Source organism: Ranitomeya imitator, chromosome 3, assembly GCF_032444005.1.
Source record: "Ranitomeya imitator isolate aRanImi1 chromosome 3, aRanImi1.pri, whole genome shotgun sequence".
Taxonomy (NCBI): Eukaryota; Metazoa; Chordata; class Amphibia; order Anura; family Dendrobatidae; genus Ranitomeya; species Ranitomeya imitator.
Window position 1 is genome coordinate 463,792,491 of NC_091284.1, and position 22,507 is coordinate 463,814,997.

Genomic DNA, 22,507 nt, shown 5'->3' on the forward strand with positions numbered 1-22,507 from the left:
GAAACGAGGATGGAACCCAGAATTGCAAAAAAATGGAGAAACCAAGGTAGCCGAGCTGGCCCGATTATTAAGGGCGAACTCAGCCAACGGCAAAAAGGACACCCAATCATCCTGGTCTGCAGAAACAAAACATCTCAGATATGTTTCCAAGGTCTGATTGGTTCGTTCGGTCTGGCCATTAGTCTGAGGATGGAAAGCCGAGGAAAAGGATAGGTCAATGCCCATCCTACCACAAAAGGCTCGCCAAAACCTTGAAACAAACTGGGAACCTCTGTCAGAAACAATATTCTCAGGAATGCCATGCAACCGAACCACATGCTGAAAGAACAAAGGTACCAAATCAGAGGAGGAAGGCAATTTAGCCAAGGGCACCAGATGGACCATTTTAGAAAAGCGATCACAGACCACCCAAATGACTGACATCTTTTGAGAAACGGGAAGGTCAGAAATGAAATCCATCGAAATATGTGTCCAAGGCCTCTTTGGGACCGGCAAGGGCAAAAGCAACCCACTGGCACGAGAACAGCAGGGCTTAGCCCTAGCACAAATCCCACAGGACTGCACAAAAGTACGTACATCCCGTGACAGAGATGGCCACCAGAAGGATCTAGCCACTAACTCTCTGGTACCAAAGATTCCAGGATGACCAGCCAACACCGAACAATGAAGTTCAGAGATAAGTTTATTAGTCCACCTATCAGGGACGAACAGTTTCTCTGCTGGACAACGATCAGGTTTATTCGCCTGAAATTTTTGCAGCACCCGCCGCGAATCAGGGGAGATGGCAGACACAATGACTCCTTCCTTGAGGATACCCGCTGGCTCAGATAAACCCGGAGAGTCGGGCACAAAACTCCTAGACAGAGCATCCGCCTTCACATTTTTAGAGCCCGGAAGGTACGAAATCACAAAGTCGAAACGGGCAAAAAATAACGACCAACGGGCCTGTCTAGGATTCAAGCGCTTGGCAGACTCGAGATAAGTCAAGTTCTTATGATCAGTCAATACCATCACGCGATGCTTAGCTCCTTCAAGCCAATGACGCCACTCCTCGAATGCCCACTTCATGGCCAGCAACTCTCGATTGCCCACATCATAATTACGCTCAGCGGGCGAAAACTTCCTGGAAAAGAAAGCACATGGTTTCATCACTGAGCAATCAAAACCTCTCTGTGACAAAACCGCCCCTGCTCCAATCTCAGAAGCATCAACCTCGACCTGGAACGGAAGAGAAACATCTGGCTGACACAACACAGGGGCAGAACAAAAACGACGCTTCAACTCCTGAAAAGCTTCCACAGCAGCAAAAGACCAATTAACCAAATCAGCACCCTTCTTGGTCAAATCGGTCAATGGTTTGGCAATGCTAGAAAAATTACAGATGAAGCGACGATAAAAATTAGCAAAGCCCAGGAACTTTTGCAGACTTTTCAGAGATGTCGGCTGAATCCAATCCTGGATGGCTTGGACCTTAACTGGATCCATCTCGATAGTAGAAGGGGTAAAGATGAACCCCAAAAATGAAACTTTCTGCACACCGAAGAGACACTTTGATCCCTTCACAAACAAAGAGTTAGCACGCAGGACCTGAAAAACCATTCTGACCTGCTTCACATGAGACTCCCAATCATCTGAGAAGATCAAAATGTCATCCAAGTAAACAATCAGGAATTTATCCAGATACTCACAGAAGATGTCATGCATAAAAGACAAACACAGATGGAGCATTGGCAAGTCCGAACGGCATCACTAGATACTCAAAATGACCCTCGGGCGTATTGAATGCAGTTTTCCATTCATCTCCTTGCCTGATTCTCACCAGATTATACGCACCACGAAGATCTATCTTAGTGAACCAACTAGCCCCCTTAATCCGAGCAAACAAGTCAGATAACAATGGCAAGGGATACTGAAATTTAACAGTGATCTTATTAAGAAGGTGGTAATCAATACACGGTCTCAGCGAACCATCCTTCTTGGCTACAAAGAAGAACCCTGCTCCCAGTGGTGATGACGATGGGCGAATATGTCCCTTCTCCAGGGATTCCTTCACATAACTGCGCATAGCGGCGTGTTCGGGCACGGATAAATTAAATAATCGACCTTTAGGGAATTTACTACCAGGAATCAAATTGATAGCACAATCACAATCCCTATGCGGAGGTAGAGCATCGGACTTGGGCTCTTCAAATACATCCTGATAATCAGACAAGAACTCTGGGACCTCAGAAGGGGTGGATGACGAAATCGACAAAAATGGAACATCACCATGTACCCCCTGACAACCCCAGCTGGATACCGACATGGAATTCCAATCCAATACTGGATTATGGGTTTGTAGCCATGGCAACCCCAACACGACCACATCATGCAGATTATGCAACACCAGAAAGCGAATAACTTCCTGATGTGCAGGAGCCATGCACATGGTCAGCTGGGCCCAGTATTGAGGTTTATTCTTGGCCAAAGGTGTAGCATCAATTCCTCTCAATGGAATAGGACACCGCAAAGGCTCCAAGAAAAACCCACAACGTTTAGCATAATCCAAATCCATCAGACTCAGGGCAGCGCCCGAATCCACAAACGCCATGACAGAAAACGACGACAAAGAGCATATCAAGGTAATGGACAGAAGGAATTTGGACTGTACAGTACCAATGACGGCACACCTAGCGGACCGCTTAGTGCGCTTAGGACAATCAGAAATAGCATGAGTGGAATCACCACAGTAGAAACACAGACCATTCAGACGTCTGTATTCCTGCCGTTCAACTCTAGTCATAGTCCTATCGCACTGCATAGGCTCAGGTTTAACCTCAGGCAGTACCGCCAAATGGTGCACAGATTTACGCTCGCGCAAGCGTCGACCGACCTGAATGGCCAAAGACAAAGACTCATTCAAACCAGCAGGCATAGGAAATCCCACCATGACATCCTTAAGAGCCTCAGAGAGACCCTTTCTGAACAAAGCTGCCAGCGCAGATTCATTCCACTGAGTGAGTACTGACCATTTCCTAAATTTCTGACAATATACTTCTATATCATCCTGACCCTGGCACAAAGCCAGCAAATTTTTCTCAGCCTGATCCACTGAATTAGGCTCATCGTACAGCAATCCGAGCGCCAGGAAAAACGCATCGGCACTACTCAATGCAGGGTCTCCTGGCGCAAGAGAAAATGCCCAGTCTTGAGGGTCGCCGCGCAAAAAAGAAATAATAATCAAAACCTGTTGAATAGGATTACCAGAAGAATGAGGTTTCAAGGCCAGAAATAGCTTACAATTATTTTTGAAACTTAGAAACTTAGTTCTATCTCCAAAAAACAAATCAGGAATAGGAATTCTTGGTTCTAACATAGATTTCTGATCAATAGTATCTTGAATTTTTTGTACATTTATAACGAGATTATCCATTGAAGAGCACAGACCCTGAATATCCATGTCCACACCTGTGTCCAGAATCACCCAAATGTCTAGGGGAAAAAAAAAAAGTGAACACAGAGCAGAAAAAAAAAAAAAAATGATGTCAGAACTTTTTCTTTCCCTCTATTGAGAATCATTAGTTTGGCTCCTTGTACTGTTATGTTTGCTAATGACAGGTGTTATGAAGGCAATCCAGAAACACAGTGTGCTTAGCGATCAGAGCGCACACAGTGATCTGACAAATACCCAAAAATACAAGAACGAGCTCTGAGACGTGGAAACTCTGTAGACTGCACACCTGATCCTATCCTAAACACAACTAAAAGCGGCTGTGGATTGCGCCTAACAACTACCTAGGCAACTCGGCACAGCCTAAGAAACTAGCTAGCCTGAAGATAGAAAAATAGGCCTGACTTGCCCCAGAGAAATTCCCCAAAGGAAAAGGCAGCCCCCCACATATAATGACTGTGAGTAAGATGAAAAGACAAAACGTAGGGATGAAATAGATTCAGCAAAGTGGGGCCCGATATTCTAGGACAGAGCGAGGACAGTAAAGCGAACTTTGCAGTCTACAAAAAACCCTAAAGCAAAACCACGCAAAGGGGGCAAAAAAAAAACCCACCGTGCCGAACTAACGGCACGGCGGTACACCCTTTGCGTCTCAGAGCTTCCAGCAAAACAAAAGACAAGCTGGACAGAAAAAAAGCAACAAAAAAGCAAAAAGCACTTAGCTATACCGAGCAGCAGGTCACAGGAACAATCAGGAGAAGCTCAGATCCAACACTGAAACATTGACAAGGAGCAAGGATAGCAGCATCAGGCGGAGTTAAGTAATGAAGCAGTTAACGAGCTCACCAGAACACCTGAGGGAGGAAGCTCAGAAGCTGCAGTACCACTTGTGACCACAGGAGTGAATTCAGCCACAGAATTCACAACAACAGGGTCCCTGAATCCCCTTATTTCTCTGTCCTCTGATGTGCGATCACATCAGAGAACAGAGAATGACACTCCGCTTTTTTTTTTCTTTTTCTTTTTGTGGTCGTCGGTAAACGGTTATTTACTGCGATCACAAAACAGGGGTCGGTAAAAACCGACCCCGATCATGTTCTTTGGGATCTCGGCTACCCCCGGCAGCCGAGACCCCAAAGATCTTCCGGGTGCCGGACAGCGGGCGCACTGCGCATGCGCCCGCCATTTTTTTTTCCCGGAAAAAGATGGCAGCGCCTATCGGGAGCCACGAGGAGCATCAGAGGAGACGGGTGAGTAACTGGGGGCTATCGGGGACCCCATTTCTCTGTCCTTTGATGTGCGATCACATCAGAGGACAGAGAGATTAAATGAGAAATCGCGGTTTATTTGTTTTTGCGGCCGCCGGGAAATGGTTATTTACCGGCGATCGCAACCCGTGGGTTGGTAAAAAACCGACCCGAATCATGTTCTCTGGGGTCTCGGCTACCCCCGGCAACTGAGACCCCAGAGAAATTCCGACTCTGGGGGGCGCTATACACTTTTTCCACAGCGCAGTTAATTAACGGCGCTGTGGTTTAAGTACCCTTAACTGTCGCCGTTAAAAGGCGTATCGGCGGTCGTTAAGGGGTTAAGATGTCAACCAATATAGTGAGTAAACCTTTTTCTTATGAATGAAGGGTAGACTTGCTTGCTTTTCATTATTTAATATAATAAAGTTATACTTTATTACGTGTTCAGCCAACACAGATCTAGGTTATTCAGAATAATGGCCTTCTCTATTTCGGCATCTTTTTAAATGATAAACTAAGGGTTCAAATATCTGCTCGTACATAAATGTATTCTGTCTGGCCACGTTCACACATTCAGTATTTGGTCAGTATGTTACACCAGTATTTGTAAGCCAAAACCAGGAGTGGGTGAGAAATACAGAAGTAGTGACGTTTTTCTATTATACTTTTCCTCTGAATGTTCCATTCCTGGTTTTGGCTTACAAATACTGATGTAAAATACTGACCAAATACTGAACGTGTGAAAGTGGCATTTATGTAGTTATTTTCCAACTTCTTTTTTTAGTTTGCCAATACTGGGAACATTAGACCTGAAAGTCTTTCTTTAGCTTTGGGGCTTATAAATCTCTGAGCTCTCCATATGTAAAACAGATTGCAAAGAGATCGTTGAAGGTCAATGGAGTAGTTCACGTGTTTTACAGACCGATGGTGCGCATCTAAAAGAATTGCAGCATGCACCAGTCTGATTTACTTTTTGGATAAGACTTGCCTATTAAACCCATTGGGTTTGTTAAAAATAGCAATTCTATATATGACATAGAGATCCATTTTTTATGTATCCATTGCAGTTATTAACGTAGAAAACTGTATTTGACTTTTTATCATTTTTTAAATTTCTGATATATAAAATGGATGCTATACCGTTGTAGAGAATAGCCATACAGGTAGCATACAGATGACACTACAGATGTAAAATTATCTCACTTGCTGAGTTCTTCCGTCTACTTGCAGTGTCTTGGGCTTGATACTGAACATCCGCCTCCTAGTCAAATCAGAGGTGTCACTACAAGTAGAAGGAGCAGCTCGGTAAGTGGCCGGCGGCCGACGCTAACCCCAGCCGATCACACATTGATGACCTATCCCAAGGATAGGTTATCAGTGTAAAAGTAGTGAACAACCTCTTCATATAATCATAAGCAATTTGTAGATGGTTATTGCCATACAGAAGCAACAATAACTATATTCACAACTTTTCCACAAATATGTAACCATATGTGAACCAGAAGTTGACAATATTTTTCAATTGGCATAGTACTTCTCTGCTCACAAAACAGCAGTTACAGATTACTGTTTTTTGTTCTATCCTCTCACACAGTGTTGTTTCTGCAATCTAGCGATGAAATATCACACTAGAGCAACGCATCAACAGAACTGATTGCTCAACATAATTTTGTAGCAGTATTTGGTAGTGCAGTGTAATGCCTATCAGTATTTCGAGGCTCAAAAAGGCTACTTCAGACAAACTTGGTGTTACTCTGACAGATTCCAGGGGAACCTCGAATTTCAGCCTTTTATCTCTGCACAGATATCTGTTCTTACAATAGGGTCCACTGGACTGCTTCCGCGGAAGGGCTGCTGGCCGGAGACAAGAGAAGTGAAGGTAGCTGAATCAGAACCAGGAGGGCAATCAATGCACAAAAATAGAAGCCAAAATAATAGTCAGGAAATAGGCCACAGTCTACAATAGGAATTCAAACAGGAAAGGCAGGAGCATAAAGTCCAGGAACTGAACCAGATAAGAATTTTTACTGGCAGTGAGAATCAGAGGTTCATGAGTTTCAATAGAAATTAGGCTCACAGAAAGTATCAAAAGACCCAGGAACTAAATAGGACTGCCTTGTCTCGCCGAATAAAAAGGTGTGACACCACCCAACCAACAAAGTGGAAAGAAAGGGGACATGAAATAGCCAGGATGTTACGGGAAGTTGCTAAATATTTACTTTTGTGAGTAAACTGACAAAACTGAAAACAGCCCAGTTACCTTTTAATGGTTGCAATGCATGCACCTGCTGGATTTAGAGGGACTTCTAAATGTACAGTGACTGCTTCTTTCCCCAAACGTATTGATGACTGAATTTGTTTAAGAAACTCTGCTAGTAGCATCATACTAGGTAGAGTTAGCTGTTCGATTCCATTCATGCAAACCCAGGCTCCTGAAAGAAAAAAACTGCAGTTATAAATGCTGTAAACTAAAAAAGAATTATACCTACCTCTCAGACCGGAGAAGAAATATCAGTCTGTCATGTATCAGTCTTTTTTTAACCTACTTGACCCATTAACATGTGGTTGTCCAGTAGTGCAAAACAATTTTTTTTTATATATATACACTGTATTTAAAGGGACTCTGTCACCACATTTGACCTATCTAAACTATTAATATGGGCATACAGGCAATAGAATATTGAAAACAGTCCTACCTGTGTCTCTCATATCAGCTGTGTTGTTGCTGAAAAATTATCTTTCATCACTTTATATAAATGACCTCTTCTAGGCTCCGGTGTGGATGGTGCCTGGAAATAACTCTGCCGCCAGAGCTTATTTTACATGAAGGAGGTGTTCCCAGTATGAGACAAGTAACCAACACACAACAGGAGAAATGAAATTTGTCTTCATGCAAACACATTTTTTATTCTCTCTCTGATCTGCTGTAATGCAACAATATTGCAGCCCTATATGCCTGTGAGCTGGAAACTGAAGCTGAGAGGAAGCTGCAAGATGTGTCAGTTATCAGGAGAGCAGAGAGCGGCCATTACACATCACACTGGTAACAGTGGTAACCATTAGGGTTGAGCGAAACGGAACGTTCATTTTCAAAAGTCGCCGACTTTTGTGTGGGATCGGCCATGCGGTACGCGACTTTCGCGCCAAAGTCGCGTTTCAATGATGCGAAAAGCGCCATTTCTCAGCCAATGAAGGTGGACGCAGAGTGTGGGCAGCGTGATGACATAGGTCCTGGTCCCCACCATCTTAGAGAAGGGCATTGCAGTGATTGGCTTGCTGTCTGCGGCGTCACAGGGGCTATAAAGAGGCGTTCCCGCCGACCGCCATCTTACTGCTGCTGATCTGAGCATAGGGAGAGGTTGCTGCCGCTTCGTCAGAAGCAGGGATAGCGTTAGGCAGGGTCCATTAACCACCAAACTGCTTGTGCTGTAGCGATTTCCACTGTCCAACACCACCTTTTGTTTGCAGGGACAGTGGAAGCTACTTTTTTTTTCCTCAGCGCTGTAGCTCATTGGGCTGCCCTAGAAGGCTCCCTGATAGCTGCATTACTGTGTGTACACCGCTGTGCAAACCAACTGCTTTTTTCAAAGCACAAATCCTGTTGTTCCTTCCTTTCTGCACAGCTATATTATTTGGTTGTCCACACTTTTGATTTAATTTGTGCAGCAGTCCACTCCTTGTTATTGCTGCCTGCCATACCTGGCTGAGATTACTGCAGGGAGATAGTAATTGTAGGACACTCCCTTTTTTTTTTTTTTTTTTTAATCCTCCCTAAAAAAATAAGTTGTGGGAGATTAAGATTGGCATTTCTGCTAGAGTGCCAGTCCTGTGTGTGCCATGTCTCTTAAATGGTGGGCCATAGAAAGCCTAGTGTTTTTTTTTTAAAATTTGGTATCTAAATTCTCCCTGAAAAAAAAAAAAAAAACATGGGAGATTAATATTGGCCTTTCTGCTTGTGTGCCAGTCCTGAGTGTGCCATCTCTCTTAAATAGTGGGCCATAGAAAGCCTAGTTTTTTTTCTTTTAATTTGGTATCTAAATTCTCCCTGAAAAAAAAAAAAAACCAGTGGGTGATTAACTCCTTCACGACATGCGCCGTACTAGTGCTGCGCATGCCGTGAATCCCCCTTTGATGTGGGCTCCGGCGGTGAGCCCACATCAAAGTCGCGACATGTCAGCTGTTTTGTACAGCTGACATGTGCGCGCAATAGCTATTAACCTGTTAAATGCCGCTGTCAAACACAGACAGCGGCATTTAACTACCGCATCCGGCCGGGCGGCCGGATATGACGTCATCGCCGACCCCCGTCACATGATCGGGGGTCGGCGATGCATCAGGAAGGTAACCATAGAGGTCCTTGAGACCTCTATGGTTACTGATGCAGGCCTGCTGTGAGCGCCCCCCTGTGGTCGGCGCTCACAGCACACCTGCATTTCAGCTACATAGCAGCGATCTGATGATCGCTGCTATGTAGCAGAGCCGATCAGGCTATGCCAGCTTCTAGCCTCCCATGGAGGCTATTGAAGCACGGCACAAGTAAAAAAAAATGTTTTTAAAAATATGAAAAAAATATAAAAAATATAAAAGTTTAAATCACCCCCCTTTCGCCCCATCCTAAATAAAACAATAAAAAAAAAACCATACACATATTTGGTATCGCCGTGTTCAGAATCGCCCGATCTATCAATTAAAATAAAGCATTAACCTGATCGCTAAACGGCGTAGCGAGAAAAAAATCCGAAACGCCAGAATTACGTTTTTTTGGTCGCCGCGACATTGCATTAAAATGCAATAACGGGTGATCAAAAGAACGTATCTGCGCAAAAATGGTATCATTAAAAACATCAGCTCGGCACACAAAAAATAAGCCCTCACCCGACCCCAGATCACGAAAAGTGGAGACGCTACGGGTATCGGAAAATTGCACTTTTTTTTTTTTTTTTTTTTTTAGCAAAGTTTGGAATTTTTTTTCACCACTTAGATAAAAAATAACCTAGTCATGTTAGGTGTCTATGAACTCGTAATGACCTAGAGAATCATAGTGGTAGGTTAGTTTTAGCATTTAGTGAACCTAGCAAAAAAGCCAAACAAAACACAAGTGTGGGATTGCACTTTTTTTGCAATTTCACCGCACTTGGAATTTTTTTCCTGTTTTCTAGTAAAAGATATGGTAAAAGCAATGGTGTCTTTCAAAAGTACAACTTGTCCCGCAAAAAATAAGCCCTCACATGACCATATTGACGGAAAAATAAAAAAGTTATGGCTCAGGGAAGTAGGGAAGTGAAAAACGAAAACGCAAAAATGAAAAAGGGCCGCGACTTGAAGGGGTTAATATTGGCCTTTCTGCTTGTGTGCTAGTCCTGAGTGTGCCATCTCTCTTAAATAGTCGGCCATAGAAAGCCTAGTGTTTTTTTTTTTAAATTTGGTATCTAAATTCTCCCTGAAAAAAAAAAAACAGTGGGAGATTAATATTGGCCTTTCTACTTGTGTGCCAGTCCTGAGTGTGCCATCTCTCTTAAATAGTGGGCCATAGAAAGCCTAGTGTTTTTTTTTTTTTAATTTGGTATCTAAATTCTCCCTGAAAAAAAAAACAGTGGGAGATTAATATTGGCCTTTCTGCTTGTCTGCCAGTCCTGAGTGTGCCATCTCTCTTAAATAGTGGGCCATAGAAAGCCTAGTGGTTTTTTTTTTTAAATTTGGTATCTAAATTTTCCCTGAAAAAAAAAACAGTGGGAGATTAATATTTGCCTTTCTGCTTGTCTGCCAGTCCTGAGTGTGCCATCTCTCTTAAATAGTGGGCCATAGAAAGCCTTTTTTTTTTTTTTTTAAATTTGGTATCTAAATTCTCACTGAAAAAAAAAACAGTGGGAGATTAATATTGGCCTTTCTGCTTGTCTGCCAGTCCTGAGTGTGCCATCTCTCTTAAATAGTGGGCCATAGAAAGCCTAGTGTTTTTTTTTTAAATTTGGTATCTAAATTCTCCCTGAAAAAAAAAAACAGTGGGAGAATAATATTGGCCTTTGTGCTTGAGTGACAGTCCTGCGTGTGTGGCATGTCTCTCATTTGGTGCCACAGAAAACAGAGTGTGTAACATCGTGCCTGATTTTCCTTGCGGTCTCACCCACCTATAAAGGGATATCTAAATCATACAGAAGTTAGAGTTCACCTTGTAAGTTGTTTGACAGTAACAAATACCGTTAGTTTGGTTAAGTTTTTAAAACAATGAGGAAGTCTGGTGGAAGAGGTCGTGGGCTCGTGGCCGTGGGCGTTCATTGCCAGCTGGTAATGATGGTAGTGGTAGTGGAGCATCGGGTGGTCGTGGGAAAAACAATATAGCACCTAAGTCTCGAGCTGTGGAGCCAGGTTCGTCGTCTGGCTACACAAGGCCTCGAACGCTCCCTTTTCTGGGAGTAGGAAAACCGCTTTTAAAGCCGGAGCAGCAAGAGCAAATTTTGGCTTACCTTGCTGACTCAGCCTCTAGCTCTTTTGCCTCCTCTTCTGAAACTGGTAAATGTAAAAGCAGCGCGTCGTTAGTGGATGTTCACGGTCAGGGACAAGTCGCTTCCTTGTCCTCTTCAGCAAAAACAGCAACAGAGAAGGATGCAGCAGGCGACAACGGGTTACTCCATGGAGCTCTTTACACATACCGTCCCTGGCTTAGAAAGTGAAACAGTTAACAGGCCATGCCCATTACAAGTTGAATCTGACATGGAGTGCACTGATGCACAGCCACAGCCAGACTACTATGCTGGTCCTTTGACTCAGACCACAACATTGCCCTCGCAGGGTACTGATCCAGAATCAGACCCTGATGAGACTATGTTGCCCCGTCACGAACGCTATACCACCGACTTACACGGTGACACAGACGAAGTTGCACACGAGCTAGAAGAGGAGGTTATAGATGACCCAGTTGTTGACCCCGATTGGCAGCCATTGGGGGAACAGGGTGCAGGTGACAGTAGTTCTGAAGTGGAGGAGGAGGGGCCGCAGCAGGCATCAACATCGCAACAGGTTCCATCTGCCGGGCCCGTAGATGGCCCAAAACGCGTGGCAAAGCCAAAACCTGTTGGAGGACAGCGTGACCATCCGGTTAAAGCTCAGTCTGCAATGCCTGAAAAGGGATCCGATGCTAGAAAGAGTGCAGTCTGGCATTTTTTTAAACAACATCCAATTGATCAGCGCAAAGTCATCTGTCAAAAATGTTTAACTACCTTAAGCAGAGGTCAGAATCTGAAAAGTCTAAATACAAGTTGCATGCATAGACATTTAACCACCATGCATTTGCAAGCCTGGACTAACTACCAAACGTCCCTTAAGGTTGTAGCACCCTCGGCCAATGAAGCTAGTCAGCAACGCTACATCCCTTCCGTCAGTGTAAGGCCACCATTTTCCGCACCACCTGCAGTATCTGTGCCGGTTTCTTTGCCAGGCCAAAGGAGTCAGGGTCAGGGAATCACCAGTTTCGTAGTAGGAAACACTGCATCTAGGGCACCGGCGGCAACAATACCGTCTCCAAGTCTGCCATGTCCACCGGCACCCCCGCTAGTTCCACGATCTCCAGCTCTCCAGTCCAGCTCACCCTACATGAGACTCTGGTTAGAAAAAGGAAGTACTTAGCCTCGCATCCGCGTACACAGGGATTGAATGCCCACATAGCTAGACTAATCTCGTAAGAGATGATGCCCTACCGATTAGTTGAAAGCGAAGCTTTCAAAGCCCTGATGGACTACGCTGTACCACGCTACGAGCTACCCAGTCGACACTTTTTTCCAGAAAAGCCATCCCAGCCCTCCACCAGCATGTTAAAGAGCGCATCGTCCATGCACTTAGGCAATCTGTGAGTACAAAGGTGCACCTGACAACAAATGCATGGACCAGTAGGCATGGCCAGGGACGTTACGTGTCCATCACGGCACACTGGGTGAATGTGGTGGATGCAGGGTCCACAGGGGACAGCAATTTTGGGACAGTTCTGCCTAGCCCATGGTCTAGGAAACAGTTGACTGTAGCCGTTCGCACCCCCTCCTCCTCCTCCTCGTCCTCCTGCAGAAGCGAGAGCTCGTCCACAGACTGCAGTTGCCCAACCACTCCATCCGCAGCTGCCACTGTTGCACACCAGGTCTCCCATTATGGGGCAGCTACTGGCAAGCGTCAGCAGGCTGTATTGGCTATGAAGTGTTTGGGTGACAACAGACACACCGCGGAAGTTCTGTCCGAGTTCTTGCAGAAAGAAATGCAGTTGTGGCTGGGCACTGTAGATCTTGAGGCAGGCAAGGTAGTGAGTGATAACGGAAGGAATTTCATGGCTGCCATCTCCCTTTCCCAACTGAAACACATTCCTTGCCTGGCTCACACCTTAAACCTGGTGGTGCAATGCTTCCTGAAAAGTTATCCGAGGTTATCCGACCTGCTCCTCAAAGTGCGCGGACTTTGCTCACATATCTGCCGTTCGCCCGTACACTCCAGCCGTATGCAGACCTATCAGCGGTCTTTGAACCTTCCCCAGCATCGCCTAACCATAGACGTTGCAACACGGTGGAACTCAACACTGCACATGCTTCAGAGACTGTGCGAACAGAGGCGTGCTGTTATGTATTTGTGGGAGGATACACATACACGGGCAGGCAGTAGGATGGCAGACATGGAGTTGTCAGGTGTGCAGTGGTCGAAGATACAAGACATGTGTCAAGTCCTTCAGTGTTTTGAGGAATGCACACGGCTGGTTAGTGCAGACAACGCCATAATAAGCATGAGCATCCCCCTAATGCGTCTGCTGATGCAAAGTTTGATGCACATAAAGGAGCAGGCGTCTGCAGCAGAGGAAGAGGAAAGCCTTGATGACAGTCAGGAATTGTCTGGTCAGTGCAGTGTACGGGACGAGGTAGCGGGCGAACAGGAGGAGGAGGACAAGGAGGCTGATGGGGATGAGTATTTTTTTAATGAGGAAGCTTTTCCGGGGCCACTGGAAAATGGTGGCGTGGCAAGGCCGGGTTCTGGTTTTTTGAGGGACACAAGTGACGTAGATTTGCCTGAAACAGCCCCTCAACCCAGCACAACCGCAGATTTGACAACTGGAACTTTGGCCCACATGGCGGATTATGCCTTACGTATCCTCAAAAGGGACACACGCATTACTAAAATGATGAACGATGATGATTACTAGTTGGCCTGCCTCCTTGATCCTCGCTATAAAGGCAAATTGCAAAATATTATGCCACATGAGAACTTGGAACTAATATTAGCAACCAAACAATCAACTCTTGTTGACCGTTTGCTTCAGGCATTCCCAGCACACAGCGCCCGTGATCGTTCTCACACGAGCTGCAGGAGGCAGCAGACCAGAGGTGTTAGAGGTGCAGAAATCAGAAGTGGTGTTGGACAGAGGGGTTTTCTGACCAGGTTGTGGAGTGATTTGGCTATGACCGCAGACAGGACAGGTACTGCAGCATCAATTCAAAGTGACAGGAGACAACATTTGTCCAGTATGGTTACTAACTATTTTTCATCCCTTATCAATGTTCTCCCTCAACCATCATTCCCATTTGATTACTGGGCATCCAAATTAGACACCTGGCCAGAATTGGCAGAATATGCATTGCAGGAGCTTGCTTGCCCGGCAGCTAGTGTCCTATCAGAAAGAGTATTCAGTGCTGCAGATTCAATATTAACCGAAAAAAGGACTCGTCTGGCTACCCAAAATGTGGATGATCTAACCTTCATTAAAATGAACCACAACTGGATTTCGAATTCTTTTGCCTCACCTTGCCCGGCTAACACCTAGCTTTCCTATGAAAAGGTCTTGCTTGTGGACTACTCTGACTTTTCCAATCGCGTAATTTGCAGCAGCTGATTGTCCAGCATACGACATGTTTATACCTCCCTAAATGGCCAAACTCCCCCCATGGGGCCATGGTCTCGCCACTTGGCGCAAGCACCCGTGAGAGTGCCGTTTGTCTGAAGAGGTGGGTGTGCCTGCTTTTGGTCGATGGCACTGCCACTGGGTCCCTCATAGTACAATAAAGTGTCTCTGGCGGTGGTGGTGCGCACCCAACATCAGACACACTGTTGTAACATGAGGGGCCCTGGGCCTGTACCGCCGGCCACAAGAGAGTTCCCCCCCAGCTCAAACATTGCTCTACCACTTGCACAATTATCTCTCACAGTTCCACCAATGTTTAGTCTATGCGCTGACATCATTCAATGCCTGGCACTGACAATACCATTGTGTTGACATGTATGATGATACTTAGCATAGTCAGGGGCAGTGTCCTATATTTACACCAGTAAATAATTAGCGCCAAATTACTAGGTCTAAAACTCAGTAGAGGAGCCCACCCCTGTACCTAAGTATTCCACCCTTTTGTGTTTTGGTTTTGTTGTAATGCGAGACATTAACATCTATTTATTTTTTTGGAGTACTAACTGGCAGACACTCATTACAATTGGCCTCCGCTGACAACACCAATGCTGCCTGCGTACCCCTGCAAGAGAATTGCAAGTGCCTACAGCCAAATTTTGTTATGTTAGGCCTACTACGCCTGTCTGCGGTCCCTCCTTCCACTAGTCCTCCACTGACCAGACCACTGCTGCCCGTGTACCCCTGGAACCAATTTTAAAGTGCCTACAGCCAAATTTTGTTATGTTAGGCCTACTACTCCTGTCTGCGGTCCCTCCTTCCACTAGTCTTCCAGTGACCTGTCCACTGCTGCCCGTGTACCCCTGGAACCAATGTAAAAGTGCCTACAGCCAAATTTTGTTATGTTAGGCCTACTACGCCTGTCTGCGGTCCCTCCTTCCACTAGTCATCCAGTGACCTGTCTACTGCTGCCCGTGTACCCCTGGAACCAATTTAAAAGTGCCTACAGCCAAAATTTGTTATGTTAGGCCTACTACGCCTGTCTGCGGTCCCTCCTTCCACTAGTACTCCACTGACCAGACCACTGCTGCCCGTGTACCCCTGGAACCAATTTTAAAGTGCCTACAGCCAAATTTTGTTATGTTAGGCCTACTACGCCTGTCTGCGGTCCCTCCTTCCACTAGTCCTCCAGTGTCCTGTCTACTGCTGCCCGTGTACCCCTGGAACCAATTTAAAAGTGCCTACAGCCAAATTTTGTTATGTTAGGCCTACTACGCCTGTCTGCGGTCCCTCCTTCCACTAGTCCTCCACTGACCAGACCACTGCTGCCCGTGTACCCCTGGAACCAATTTTAAAGTGCCTACAGCCAAATGTTGTTATGTTAGGCCTACTACGCCTGTCTGCGGTCCCTCCTTCCACTAGTCCTCCACTGACCAGACCACTGCTGCCCGTGTACCCCTGGAACCGATGTAAAAGTGCCTACAGCCAAATTTTGTTATGTTAGGCCTACTAAGCCTGTCTGCGGTCCCTCCTTCCACTAGTCCTCCAGTGTCCTGTTTTCTGCTGCCCGTGTACCCCTGGAACCAATTTAAAAGTGCCTACAGCCAAATTTTGTTATGTTAGGCCTACTACGCCTGTCTGCAGTCCCTCCTTCCACTAGTCCTCCAGTGACCTGTCCACTGCTGCCCGTGTACCCCTGGAACCTATTTTAAATTGCATAGAGCATCCTTTTTTTAATAGTAGGCATACAAACTCTGTCTGTGGTCCATAATTGAAATTGTCCTCCACTGAACAGACCAATGCTGCCTGTGTACCCCTGTAACCTTTTTTAAACTGCATTGAGCCAAATGTTGTGTTTAAGGCCTACTACCGGTGAATGTCTGCGCCACTCAATACAGCTGTCCTCCTTTTAAAAAAGCTGAGCGTCAATAGTCTGGTTTTCAGCCTATAGGAATTTGAAAACTGCATTGGGGCTACTACTACTACTTCGGTAGGGACTACTAACGGTGTCTGCCGCTCCAAGGTGTTCCCCAGGTTTCCTCTCCATAGCTTAGAGCTTCTAGCTCTCGTTTAGTAGTTGTTGAAAACAACACTGCATTCGGCCTACAAGTTGGGTCTGGGGTGTAGAGACGGTGTCTTCCGCTTCAAGGTGTTCCCCAGGTTGCCTCTCCATTGCTTCAATCTTAAAGCTCTTGTTTAGTAGTTGTTGAAAACAACACTGCATTCGGCCTACAAGTTGGGTCTGGGGTGTAGAGACGGTGTGTTCCACTCCAAGGTGTTCCCCAGGTTGCCTCTCCATTGCTTCAATCTTAAAGCTCTCGTTTAGTAGTGGTTGAAAACAACACTGCATTCGGTCTACAAGTTGGGTCTGGGGTGTAGAGACGGTGTGTTCCACTCCAAGGTGTTCCCCAGGTTGCCTCTCCATTGCTTCAATGTTAAAGCTCTTGTTTAGTAGTTGTTGAAAACAACACTGCATTCGGCCTACAAGTTGGGTCTGGGTTGTAGAGACGGTGTCTTCCGCTCCAAGGTGTTCTCCAGGTTTCCTCTCCATTGCTTCAATCTTAAAGCTCTCGTTTAGTAGTTGTTGAAAACAACACTGCATTCGGCCTACAAGTTGGGTCTGGGGTGTAGAGACGGTGTCTTCCGCTCCAAGGTGTTCCCCAGGTTACCTCTCCATTGCTTCAATCTTAAAGCTCTTGTTTAGTAGTTGTTGAAAACAACACTGCATTAGGCCTACTAGTTGGGTTGGGGCCTTCTATCTGTGTCTGCCGCTCCTTGCTGTTCTCCTACAGTGAACAAAGCTGTGCCGCCGGTTTACTACTGTTGTCAATTTTGAATTGCATTTAGAATACTTACTGATTTGGGCCTACTCTCTGTGTCAGCCTCTCATTCCAGTTGTCCTCCACTGAACAAAACAATGCCCCCTGGTTAGTCCTGTTACCAATTTTGAACTGCATTTAGCCCACTTTATTCTTTGGGCCCATATCTGTTTCCCCCTCATCCTGCCCATTGCCCAGCCAGTGATAGATGAGTCTGCTGGTACATTGACCCATAATGCAACATTCCCCGTGCACGTTACACTGCAAGATTGTGACCCTGCTCAAAGTCAGGTCCCCCTTCCCGCACACCATACCACCTTACACGGGGACAAAGAGGAAGGTGCAGATGAAGGTGCAGGTTCCTTCATCAGGTGGGGGGAGGAATACTCGTTGGCGACGTCACTGGCACAGGGCCTCTCATAGTATGCAAAAGTGTTGCTGCCGGTGGGAGACGCCCCCGCCGTGCAAACACACCGCTGTACTTTGAGGGGCCCTGTGCCAGTGCCAATGCCAACGAGTGGGCCCCCTCTGCTTGCTCAGGATCACAGCACTTGCAAAGTTGAAATACTTACCTCTCCCTGCTCCACTGCCGTGATGTGGTCCAGATTTACTGGGCCCACTAATTACTTGAACCAGCCCTACCCCCCACAACTTTAGCCAAATTACCCCTAATTTCAAATGCCTTACAATTATTATAAGCTAAATTAAGATTGACAAGCTTCAGTAACAAGAATGGATGTTTTTGCCATTAAAATGGGCTCTGTCCATGTTTTCCTGGCCTCTACTCACTGCCGACTATGCTCCCCCATTGACTTGCATTGGGTTTCGTGTTTCGGTCGATCCCCGACTTTTCGCGATAATCGCCCGATTCCACTCGACTCGACTTTTGAGATTGTCGGGTTTCGCGAAACCCGACTCGACTCTAAAAAGGTCAAGGTCGCTCAACCCTAGTAACCATGTCACATCACTTGTAACTCCCAATTATATTTAAAATAAGCTCTGGAGGCAGAGTTATCTCCAGACACCATCCGCCCCGAAGCTTGGAAAAGGTCATTTATATAAAGCAATAAAAGATGATTTCTCAGCAATAACACAGCTGATATGAGACACACAGGTAGGACTGTTTTCTGCATTCTATAGCTTGTATGCCCATATTAATAGAGTAGATAGGTCAATGTGGTGACATATTCCCGTTAAATGAGATTTCATGTGCAGTATACGTCTGCTCTTATCAGGGGTGGAAGTGAAGCCATTGGAAACAGAATTTATCAAAAGATAAACTGCAATGTTAAGCTCCCAGTGTTCTCCTGCTTGTAAAAAAAACCTTTGCACTACTCAAATACTAGTGACTCGCTGACACCTGCGCAGAAGGAACGTGATGCTTATGCACATAGAAGAGCAAAAAACTGAGGAGGTATGACGGGAAATGGAATGCACTGGTGTAGGGATCAGCCCCTGTCAAGAACTGAATTACACTGTCACTTTGAGAGACGATGCTCCCCTCTGATTTGTGTAAACTTAAGGCACCGTCACACTAGACGATATCGCTAGCGATCCGTGACGTTGCAGCGTCCTCGCTAGTGATATCGTCCAGTGTGACGGGCAGCAGCGATCAGGCCCCTGCTGTGCTGTCGCTGGTCAGGGAAGAAAGTCCAGAACTTTATTTGGTCGCTGGACTCCCCGCAGACATCGCTGAATCGGCGTGTGTGACACCGATTCAGCGATGTCTTCGCTGGTAACCAGGGTAAACATCGGGTAACTAAGCGCAGGGCCGCGCTTAGTAACCCGATGTTTACCCTGGTTACCATTGTTAAAGTAAAAAAAAAACAAACACTACATACTTACCTACAGCCGTCTGTCCTCCGGCGCTGTGCTCTGCACTCCTCCTGTACTGGCTGTGAGCGTCGGTCAGCCGGAAAGCAGAGCGGTGACGTCACCGCTCTGCTTTCCGGCCGCTGTGCTCACACAGACAGTACAGGAGGAGTGCAGAGCACAGCGCTGGAGGACAGACGGCTGTAGGTAAGTATGTAGTGTTTGTTTGTTTTTACTTTTAGGATGGTAACCAGGATAAACATCAGGTTACTAAGCGCGGCCCTGTGCTTAGTTACCCGATGTTTACCCTGGTTACCGGCATCGTTGGTCGCTGGAGAGCGGTCTGTGTGACAGCTCTCCAGCGACCAAACAGCGACGCTGCAGCAATCCAGATCGTTGTCGGTATTGCTGCAGCGTCGCTAAGTGTGACGGTACCTTTAGACTAGTCCTCTTCCTCCCTGCAACTTGCTGTGTGTTGGTTTGAGCAAGAAGCAGGAAGTGTCTGTTCAGGAAGTGTAGAGTCAAACTCATTCGTGGGTGAGAGAGAGACAGGACAATTAGTGTGTCCTAACACTGAGAAACTAGAAAATTAACTCACAGCTTCAAGGGAGCAGACAGTGCCCGGTAACCACAGGATTGATCATCCAGACCACGTCAGAAGGAAAAAGTCGCATAGCACAGTCAAAATGGTTCTCCCTGAGCACCTGCAGCCTGAGAGAGAAAACAATGCTGTGCTACCAGTAATCCATCAGCATTAAAATTGGGAATGAGATTTGTTTACACCCAGAAAAAGATGAATCCGTTAACTCGAAGGAATCAGAACAACAATCTCGGCTCCACTACATCGGGACTAATCAGAAGCAATCAGCCTTTTTCCAAAGCGCTATAGAAGCGTGAGTGTGACATGGGTGTTCAAATGTGCTAGGATGTAGAGCAGGGTTCTTTAGCTAGGGCCCTGTAGCAGCCAGCACGATTATCGTTAGCCAGGTAGCAAGTTAGAAAAGAGTAGTTTGTATAAATTGTTTATGAAACAAGGAATATAAACCAGCTCACCCATGATGCATAAGCCAAATTTCGGGAGCACGGACCCGCTGTGTCCAGGCGTGTAGAATCCAAAAGAAGAAAATGTCCAGCTTCACCGAATCTGTGAAAAAAAGTTTTCTTTATTCACAAACTTAAGCATGGAGGATACAAACTTCAGCACAAACCATATGGGTAAGAATCTCAACGCGTTTTTGGAGACTATGCTCCATTAATCATGACAAGTCATATCATGATTCAGGGAGCTTAGTCTCCAGAAACGCGTTGAGATTCTTACCCATATGGTTTGTGCTGAAGTTTGTATCCTCCATGTTTAAGTTTGTGAATAAAGAAAACTTTTTTTTCACAGATTCAGTGAAGCTGGACATTTTCTTCTGATAAATTGTTTATACTGTTTGTATTGGACTTTGCACTGCCATAGATGGAGCGCAGCTTCTATGACAAGCTCCAGCTAACACTACTTGTATCTATTAGATACAGATTGGGATAATTGTGGTAAATTTCTGCGCTGCTGAATCACTAGAATTCCAGAATTACTAGTACATGTGGCTATATCATTCTACGTGTTTCAGAGTTCAAGACTCCTTCATCAGGACACACCACAGGAACCATCTCATACAGATGTCTGTCCAGTCTGTGTTTGAAGACTTCCATTGAAGGAGAACTCACCATCTCTCATAGCAGCCTGTTCCATCCATTGATCATCCTCACTGTCAAAAGTTTTTTATAATATCTAATTTGTATCTTCTCCCTTTCAGGTTCATTCCATTACTTCTCATGTTTCCATGTGCAAAATGGGAATAAGAATGATCCCTCTACACTGTGACACTCCATCAGATATTTGTAGCCAACTATTAAATCTCCTCTTCGCCTTCTTTGTTGCATGCTAAACATTCCCAAATCCTTTAACGATTCCTCGTAGTACATACTCTACAGTCCACGCATCATTCTGGTAGTTGTTCTCTGAACTTGCTCCAGTTTTTTAAATTGTGGTACCGAGAACTGGACACAGTATTATAGATGAGGCCTGACCAAGGAGGAGTAGAGGGAAATAATTACATCACCTGATCTAGACTCTGTGCTTCTCTTAATACATTCTAGAACTGTGTTTGCCTTTTTTGCTGCTGTATCACACTGTTGACTCATGTGCAGTCTGTGATCCATTAGTATACCTAAGTCTTTTTCACACGTGCTGTTGCTTAGTTCTATTCCTCCCATTCTGGAGATGTCATTTTCATTTTTCTTGCCGAGATGTAGAATCTTGCATTCTCCTTTAAATGCCATTCTATAAGTCGCTGACCATTGTTCAAGCTTATCTAGATCATTCTGAATCTTTTCTCTGTCTGCTCTAGTGTTAGCTATCCTTCCTAGCTTTGAATCGTCTTCAAATGTGATTAGTTCTCTTATCTAAATCATTTATAAAAATGTTGAACAACACTGGGGCCAGAACAGAACCTGGTGGTACCTCACTTGAAACACTCTTCCAATTGTATGTGCAACCATTTAATTACTACTCTTTGAGTACGAGTCAGTTATGAATCTTCTTAACAATAGCCTTGTCAATCGCATACTTGGTCATTTTTTCAATAAGGATAATATTAGGTACTTTATCAAATGCTTTGCTGAAGTCAAGATGTAGTATATCTACCACATTTCCCTGATCCACTTAGTCAGTGATTCCATCATAGAAGGAAACTAGATTAGTCTGGCATGACTTGTTTGCTACAAGCCCATGCTGGCTCTGGTTAATTGCTGTATTCTGTACTTACATACATGCTGTTTAATAATTTGTTCAAATATCTTTTCTGGTATAGAAGTGAGGCTCACTGGCCTTTAATTCCCTGGCTCTGACTTCTTTCTTTTTTTAAAGATAGGGACAACATTTGGCCTTCTCCAATATTCTGGGACTTCTGTTTTCCAGGATTTTTCAAAGATTCTAGCTAGTGACTCTGCAATTTCTTCTCCTAACTCTTTAGGTACCGTAGGTTAGAATTCATCTGGAGCAAGAGATTTAAATTCATTTAAATGGGCTAAGTGTTCCCTCAACATCTCTTTGTTTATAGATAGTTTGGATTCTTTTATTCCTTTGATGGCACCATGAAGATCAGTTGATGTTACAATTGCTTTCTTAGAGAACACAGATGCAAAATAGGAATTTAAAGATTTGGCCTTCTCAACATAATTTTCTGCCACTTCACCCTTTTCATCATGTAAAAATCCTATAGCATCTTTGACTTTTCTTTTGCTTTCGACATACCCCTAAAATCCTATTTTATTGCTTTTTGGTCTCCTTTGC

General features: G+C 45.2%; 1 protein-coding gene across 1 annotated transcript in view; it reads right to left on the reverse strand.

Moving 5' to 3' along the window:
- Positions 1–22,507, reverse strand: part of LOC138671660 (uncharacterized) — a 967,572-nt gene that overhangs the window by 689,407 nt on the left and 255,658 nt on the right. Inside the window, exon 42 of the mRNA XM_069759831.1 lies at positions 6,941–7,112. Coding sequence (XP_069615932.1) covers positions 6,941–7,112 — 172 coding nt within the window. The remainder of the gene's footprint in view (positions 1–6,940; positions 7,113–22,507) is intronic.